This window comes from Etheostoma spectabile, chromosome 18 (assembly GCF_008692095.1).
Source record: "Etheostoma spectabile isolate EspeVRDwgs_2016 chromosome 18, UIUC_Espe_1.0, whole genome shotgun sequence".
NCBI classification, from domain to species: domain Eukaryota; kingdom Metazoa; phylum Chordata; class Actinopteri; order Perciformes; family Percidae; genus Etheostoma; species Etheostoma spectabile.
In genome coordinates this window covers 25,980,421-25,988,488 of record NC_045750.1, presented here as the reverse complement: position 1 = coordinate 25,988,488, position 8,068 = coordinate 25,980,421, and the positions used below count along the sequence as shown (strand labels likewise).

General features: G+C 38.7%; 1 protein-coding gene across 1 annotated transcript in view; it reads right to left on the bottom strand.

Moving 5' to 3' along the window:
- The window catches only part of cenpe (centromere protein E), a 27,878-nt gene extending 20,053 nt beyond the window's left edge, over positions 1-7,825 (bottom strand). Inside the window, exons 1-20 of the mRNA XM_032543679.1 lie at positions 7,574-7,825; positions 6,514-6,626; positions 6,313-6,402; positions 6,113-6,231; positions 5,913-6,032; positions 5,604-5,685; positions 5,438-5,505; positions 5,285-5,359; positions 5,127-5,178; positions 4,891-4,978; positions 4,002-4,131; positions 3,617-3,736; positions 3,377-3,529; positions 3,135-3,285; positions 2,912-3,017; positions 1,884-2,412; positions 1,670-1,726; positions 1,191-1,358; positions 996-1,070; positions 577-645 (exon numbers count right to left, since the gene is read on the bottom strand). Coding sequence (XP_032399570.1) covers positions 577-645; positions 996-1,070; positions 1,191-1,358; positions 1,670-1,726; positions 1,884-2,412; positions 2,912-3,017; positions 3,135-3,285; positions 3,377-3,529; positions 3,617-3,736; positions 4,002-4,131; positions 4,891-4,978; positions 5,127-5,178; positions 5,285-5,359; positions 5,438-5,505; positions 5,604-5,685; positions 5,913-6,032; positions 6,113-6,231; positions 6,313-6,402; positions 6,514-6,626; positions 7,574-7,629 — 2,421 coding nt within the window. The 5' untranslated portion in view covers positions 7,630-7,825. The remainder of the gene's footprint in view (positions 1-576; positions 646-995; positions 1,071-1,190; positions 1,359-1,669; positions 1,727-1,883; positions 2,413-2,911; positions 3,018-3,134; positions 3,286-3,376; positions 3,530-3,616; positions 3,737-4,001; positions 4,132-4,890; positions 4,979-5,126; positions 5,179-5,284; positions 5,360-5,437; positions 5,506-5,603; positions 5,686-5,912; positions 6,033-6,112; positions 6,232-6,312; positions 6,403-6,513; positions 6,627-7,573) is intronic.
- Positions 7,826-8,068: the final 243 nt, after the last annotated feature.

The following is an 8,068-nucleotide window of genomic DNA, read 5'->3' as shown; positions in this document are numbered from 1 at the left end:
CCCCCCCAAAAAAAAAAACCACCACTAGGGCTGTAAAATGACCACAATAATAGCACGTCGTCAATGCTTCAGCATCTCAAAAGAAAACATCACATCTAAACGGCTGGTCAACGATCTACAAGCATAAGTGTAACAGAGCTGTGTAACATTGTAATCAAATATATAAATTTATCTGACCAATGATAATTGGTCATATATACCTGAAAATAGGTTGAGTATAACCAACATTTACATATAGGCCTATATACAGATCAGTCCCAGGTTGAAACTTGTAGTTCTGAAAGTTAAGTTGCACAACTTAAAGTAATGTTAGTATGTCTTAGTTTGAGGTTATGGCATTTCAAAATTAGTTCTCTTTAAAAACAATGTAACACTTAAATGCACGTAATGTTTTGTTATGAGAGATATTGTAATCCATGTAGCCAATAAAAATGTTGCTTTTTCCGAAAATTAAACCAAACTATTACATATTAGTGTTCTTCAATAAAGTATTTCTTATCCGATTACTCCATGGAATAATCGGTAGAATACTCGATTACTAAAATAATCGATAGCTGCAGGCCTAACATCACATACCATACTCTGAAGTTCTTCTGCAAATTCGGTTTTCTTCTTCAGCTCCTCACACAAAGTTTCTAGTTTGTTCTGAAAAAAGAAAGAAAAAATATTTTACAAAACTACAACTGGAGTGCAGAACTATTTCAACCCAAATGTACACGTGTTATTAGTCATGTAGTCTGTAACTGGAGTAGTAAATGTTCAGTGAGTATAAAGTAATAGTATTATTATTGAATACTTTATTATTGGGAAATTAAAAAAATGTTTTACTCTAAGCTACAGTACTGCCGCCCCTCCATGTGACGACTAGACAAGAGTATGTTGTGTGTAGTTTGACTTCCACAAAACAAATGCCAACACTTAAGATCCACTTTCAGATTTATAAACCTGGGGGGGGACGGGGGGGGACGGGACTCCTTTTCAGCATGTCGCCTTACCTGAAGCTCCAGGCATTGCAGTTGAGAGGATTCGACGGTCTTCTTCAACTGAGATACTTCATTTTGCAACTCATTCTGTAAGTTGGCACAAACAAAATGTGCAGTGTAAATAAAAGTCAAACCGGGTACATCTTACTTTATTGTCCTTTAAACCAAGCAGTATGCGTGAGGCCTAAATAAATTTAAATCAATTACCTCATGCTCTTTCCTGAATTCCTCCTCCAGAGATTTGAATTCGTCCAAGTCTCTCTTTGTCGTCATCTCCTGTGTCAGAGCAGCATTCTCTTTCTCCAGACTTTGAGTCTGCTCTATGAACATGCTGATCTCCTGTTTCAGATAGTCTCGCTCAGCAACAATCATGTCCTATAAACATACAATTTGATCAATTTAAGGAGCAGTGACATCTGCACTTGAAGTGCATTGCCCTAATGCTGTTTTCATCACCAACAGCTTGAATAAATGCTTATGTTGTTTTTGGATGGTTTCCTTCTATTCTGCGTTTTCAAATGTAGAAAAACAGTATATGAAATGGTTAATACTTTTTAAAAACATTGAAAATAACATGACATATAAGATAAGCTAAGTTAAAAGGATTTTCTCTGCTTTTGGATGCAAAACATGAAGAGTTGCAAGCTGAGTTATTGTCACAGCAGCGGTGTTTCTCCAAGCCTTACCTTCTCTGTAGACAGAGCTTCACACAGCTGGACTGTTTCTGCAAAGTCTTTTCTCATCTGGAAAACAAGGTATGATGATTAGTATTAAACCCAGCCAACAACACAACCAAGCCTAAAACAGGGAACATTATGCATAAGGTGCTACTCATGTGTAATTAAGGAGTTCTCCTTTTGCCTGGAGGCCAGAGAGGATGTACATTTAAATACAGCATACCTGTTTCAGGTCAGTATTATTCAGAGTGTGGCTCTGTTCTTCTAGCTGCTTCTCCAGGTCTGCCACTCGTAAGTCCAACATTTCCACCTTTTCCATGGCCTCCAGTTTCTGCTGGGCCTCTGTCTGCAGCTGCAGCTCCAGTTGGACCAGCCTCTGATCTGATGTCTGGGAATTCTCCAGGACCTCCGTTTGTAGCTGCAGCTGCAACTCCAGTTCGGCAACCCTCTGATCAGATGTCTGTATTTTCTCCAGGGCATCCTGTTTCTGCAGGGCCTCCGTTTGCAGCTGCATCTGCAGCTCCAGTTCAGCCACATTCTGCTCTGTTGTCTGCATTTTCTCCAGGGCCTCCTGTTTCTGCAGGGCCTCTGTTTGCAGATGCAGCTCCAGCTCTGCCAATCTGTTTTGTAATGATTCTACCTTTGTCAAAGCATCCTCTTTCTGTTGATTCTCCATTTCTAGCTGCAGCTCCAGGGCAGACACTTTCCCTGAAAGCTCACGCATACGGTCTGGAGACACAAAGTCTTTGGGACTGGAAAAAAAGATAAAATGTACAGATGACTTGTGTGAGAAAGTGTTGAATAACTGTGAACTACCCTCAAACATTCAAAGAAAAAGGTGTCATCCCACATACAGTAGCATAAGGCTAAGCTTGCGTTAGTACAGTATAAATATAAAGTAGAGAAATGAATGCACCCTTTAGAGGAAGCAGTCTACCTTTGAAATGTGTCAGATTAAGGGACAGATTTGCACCCAGGTCCGTTTCTACTACACATGCGTCATCTGACTGTTGTACATTTTTAAATTAAACATATTGAGCTGTTTAAGCGTTTCTATCATGGCAACTTGCATGACCAGAGCAGGGACTCAACTTGTCTTGCTCGAGTCTAAACACAGTGACTTAGAAAAATTGGGATGATAAATCAAGACAATATTTTCCTATGGGAGACAAGTCACCTAATCACCCACCCTTTTCTTTATGAAACAGAAGGAAGTTAAGTTTACCATCTTTCAAGTGGAAACTACTATACCTGTCATAACAACTTTCATCAGACCTTCGAACAGACACAGAATTCTCACTGATCTCCATGTCATAGGAAGGCTCATCAGGAATCTCCCATTGAAAGTCATCATCATCTGTTAAAACATACCATGTATGCATAATTCTAATTAGAGTGCAGTTGACTCATGAAATGGGAACTATAAGGTTAATTATGATTTTCTAGGTGCATATACATTTTATGGGCTCCTTACCTTCACCAATCTCAGTCAGACAGGAGCGGTCTGCCTTCCTCTTGCGATTGAAAGATTCAACAAAACTCAGATCAGATGAACCACCATCACATGCAGATGGACGGCCAAGTCTGATCATCTTTCCTCCCCACGTTACCCTGCGTTTTGGCATCTTAAACACAGGACAAGAGTCATGACATTGAAGAGAAAGGTGTACTCCAACTACAGCGTTTTTTCTACGTATTTTTTGGGGTGATTTATACCTTTTGAACAGGGACCAGGTTTGAGCTTGTGACCAGCAGTTTGGTCAGGTTTCTGATCCGGTCCTCTTGTTCTCTCTGGAGCTGATCCTTTTCTTGGAGCATCTGGGAGAGAACCTTCTTCTCCGTCGCTGTAGTCTGCGTGCCAGAAGAAACCTGTGTGGAGGACGACCACAGGTCAGTGGAAACAAAGCACTAGTAAGACGGGACTGAACATGCCTGTAAAAAAGTGATGACACTTGCCTCGTGAAGTCGTCGCTTGAGGTCTACAATTTCGTTGCGATACCGTTTGAGCAGAGCGCCGTCATCAGACACCTCCGTCACATAAGGGTCGTTTTTCATTTTTTTTGCAGTGCTGGCAAACTAATAGAAAAGAAACATTCAGTAAAACAGCGGCTTGGATTTCTCCCTTTAGCAGTTCATGTTTTAAATTCTCATAGCTGCACTATCTAGTCTGACAACATCCAGTTGCAAAGCTGTAGTGTTTTATCTTGCATAAATGAACAAGGGATAGGAGCTAACAAATACAAATTGGACACCATTTATCATTATAATATAACAATTGAATATCAAAATGGCATGATACTAAAGAGGTATTAGATGTGCAGAACAAAAAATCTGCCCCAACCTGGAGAGTGCTGAGGGTCTCGTCTAGAGTAGCAGGAGTGATGGTGCAGATGATGACTGTTTTAGCGTTCCCACCCAAGGAGTTCTGCAGAATGCGGGTTAGCTTACTGTCTCTGTAGTTGGTGAACCCCCTGAAATGAGAGAATGTTTTAGCAAAAGTCTGCACCTTTAATATAAAAACCACCGCATATGCCTTATTGTAATCAGTGTTTTATCCCAATTTTTCCTTTGTGCCTTCAGGCCAGTGAAAATATATCTGAAACAATAGGATTTTGCTCAGAACGAGGGAAGATTTCAGTATCGATATCACAAATAGCGCCCAACCGAGAGAAGATTTTAAGGCAGATAGAGATTAAAATATTTGGTTATTTAAAAATTCAATATGTCAATATATCAGCAGATCCATTTAAATCCTGAAAAGGTGTAACTAAAACAGATTTTAGAAAGTAAATGCTTGTTTTATTGTCACAACAGAACAGAGGAGCATAAAAATATATCAAAGTTCTGATAAATTGAATGTACAAAAATACAAACATGGACTTTGTGGACCTCCCTCTGGTGGACAAACTATGCAACGCAAACACTCATAACAGTTGAACGGTATTTCATCTGTTTTTTTTAAATATTTTAAATATTCATTGATCGGCTATTATAAATACTGATACCGATAGTTTGGAAAATGCCTAATATCTGGCCGTTGATATGTCGGTCTGGCTTCAATGACATTATCATAGTAGTACCGAGTACAAGCATTACAGTCTTTGGATGTATAAAGAGAAAAAGAGATAGACTTAGACTTCTCTTTGTTGATCCTTTTGGGATGATTCCCGCGAGGAAATTGAAATGTATGAAAAAATAGCAAGTACATCCCATGTCCATTGTTTACTCACTTTTGGCTTTCATCAGTCAGTTTCTTGATCACTTGGCCGAGTACGAACAGGCTGCGGTTAATATTGCAACCTTCTTTGAAACGTGCGCCTAGAATATAGAGACAGGTGGATTATTGTTAAACCAACACCCTACAGTGGGCAATCAGTTAACCCTAACATAGTATCAGTCCTAGTCTGCATTTCATGGGCCTCAATCCCTAACCTAAAAAGGATCTATGGATTTAACTCAACCTTACCTTCAGCTCCTGTTTGACTTGCTCTCTCAGAACCAGCTAGATCCACTAGATTCTAGAAGATGAAGTAAAATCTCAAATAAATAAATAATAACAAAATGATACAGCATGTGTAACAGAAAGATGGAAAACAAGCCAATAACGAAACGGAGCAAGCTTACCAAATTAGACACAAGGATGGCTCCTTCAGCATTTTCCCCTGATGCTGGGTCGCTCCTTTCTCGGCTTTCCAGGATCTAAGAAAAACTAAAATCATGAAAAATCCAGATTTCCCCAAAATACTACATGTAACTTCACATTGTAGCGTTGCTTACCATTCGGAAAATAGCGTGTGAGCGGCTACTCCGCTGGTTCATGCTTGTCTTTTCATAGTGACGGTTCTCTACAGAGGCAGATATTGAAGTAAACATGTGGGTTGTTACAGTCTGCAGTGTACATCCAGTAGGGATTGTTCTCATGTTCAGTGATCTCAGATCTTACTTTCTCCTTTCCGAATCCAGGCCAGGGCTTGCGCAGAAGAAGTTACCATTTCCTCAGTCAAGTCAGACACAAAGATGTTTTTCTGCATGTTTGTTAAGACACAATCACAATGATCATGCAAAATCAGGGTTTCTGGCATTCAGTGCACAGCTTGTGTGTTTACAGTTGGCCTAGTCTAGGGATGGTTGATATTTAATTAGTTCTAACATTAGTTACTTTCATGTGTCAAAAACCTAGACAAAATTTGATAAGTGATTCAAATTTGATACAAACAGCATTGAACCCTAAACTTCTAAATAGCCCACTTACACTGATTGTCTCTCTGACTTCCAGGGGTTTTCTCTTACTGCTGTCGACGAGAAGATCGCTAACCGTTTCGTTGTAGATCTCCATGTAAGAAACCCTAAGAAGGAACTCCTTATTTGGAAACTTTTGGGCATAAGAACAGTCATTGGTTAGAATAAATTGTGATTGCACAACAAACAACAAATATGTGAAACAATTAGTACCTTTTTAATGCTTTGGAAGACTTCCTCCACGGCCAGAGGTATCACTCCGGGACTACGGGAACTCCCCATCATGGTAAATGTCTTTCCAGAAGAAGTCTGTCCGTAAGCAAATATGGTTCCTTTGGATCAAAACATACAATACGTAAATACACAAAATAAACACCATGCAGCTACACTGAGTGTATGGAGCAACACATTACCATTGTATCCCTCAACAGATGAAACGACTAGAGGCTTTGCAATTTCCTGGTACAGCTGATTGGTTGTTTCATCTGAAGTGAACACTCTGTCTGTGAACAACAGAGGAACGTGATTATACGGTGGATTTCGGTTTCTATGCTAAATATAACAAAAAAGGAGTCACACTCAGTAAACACATTTCTTGATGCTGCAAAACATACCAAAACCAAAGCTCTTAGTTGAATTCCCATTATCAATCTGATAAATTGATTTCTTATCAGTTTTCCAAAACAGCTGGACCGGCTCTGCATTCTCTGATGCAGCTTTTTCCTCCCTGTAACAAGGACACACAATCAAGATACATGTGGAAACAGACTTGCCCCGCCAACATGGTCCAGAGACAAAGATTCTTGTTGCTCCCTCGGATTTAATTTGTGGTTGAATTGCTAAAACATCCCTGATTAACCCTGATGATTTCATGGGTTTTGGAAGCCCAGCTAAAACAAGATGTACTTTTTAGAAGTAAAACCAATGTCCCTTATGTCCTCAATATTATCCCTTATTATTAGGTAGTGAAAGGAGTTACATAATAACCGATAAAGGTCTTGATTGTTTAATGAGTTGTGAAAAGAGAGTGGCACTTAGGTCTCGGTGAACATATTCTTCCATACAAGACAAAGGCTTCTTTGTTAATTGTGTGAGAAAAACGCCCAGTTTAAAATTATTAGCACACCAGATCCATTAAGTACGAGTTATCAATTTAGGGTTACAATCCCTGAAGATTCAGCACTTTAGCAGCATATAGTTAGGTCTGGATAAAAAGGATGAAGGAACATATTTCCAGTAACATTAGTTCGTTTTATTATATTGGAGTTAACTAGTTCATGTAACTAGCTAGTAGTTAGTGTAAATAAATTTTGCATATAGATACACATTATGCTTTTTCCATGATAACGTTATTGTAAACCGAAAAAAAAAAACATTCAGCAACTAGCTACGCTGACAGCACCAATATACAACTTAGCTAACTAGGTTAACGTTAGCTAGCTAGCTAGTTAAACAAATTAAGTAGCTACCGTTAGTTTTTTTTATCGTAAACGCTAGCTAGATAACGTTACACAAGTATTTGTTAATATAAAGACACGTTAACAGTTAGCATTAGCAATAAAAAAATAACTTAGCATTAGCACTTACGCTGATAACCGGTTACTTAGCATTAGCTTCTAGCTAAGTAACTTAACAACCGTTAACGCTAAAGTTAGAAGTCGACTCAAAACTTACCTTTCAATAAGCGGGCGGACTCGAACACACACTTTAACTGCCGACTCTTCTGTCATCTTCCTTTTTAATAGTCACACACCAATCATACAAACACCAGGCAAACTAATACATCTTCGATAAATGATAATAAACTCAAAACGACTTGCTAGTGAGTGACTCTAGGATGTATAGGGTGTGAACCTCTTCGCTACATTGACGCAAAATAGACCGCTTTGCACGTTTAAAAACCTGAGCTGTGTTTTGATTGGTGAACGTCTTCTTCTTCGTTTTGTTTATTGGCGGTTGCCAACTGGCCTTTAAAGTACGTTACAGCCACCTAGCATACTGGTGTACATAACAAAGAAAACAAAAACATTACATAAATTATCTCTTTAATCCAAGGCTTTATATTTTCTTTCTACAATGCTAAACATTTTTTAAAGATTACATATACCAAACTTGTAGGATAGTTTTCCATATAAAGTTTTTTATTTTTTTTTATTTTTTTATTCAACT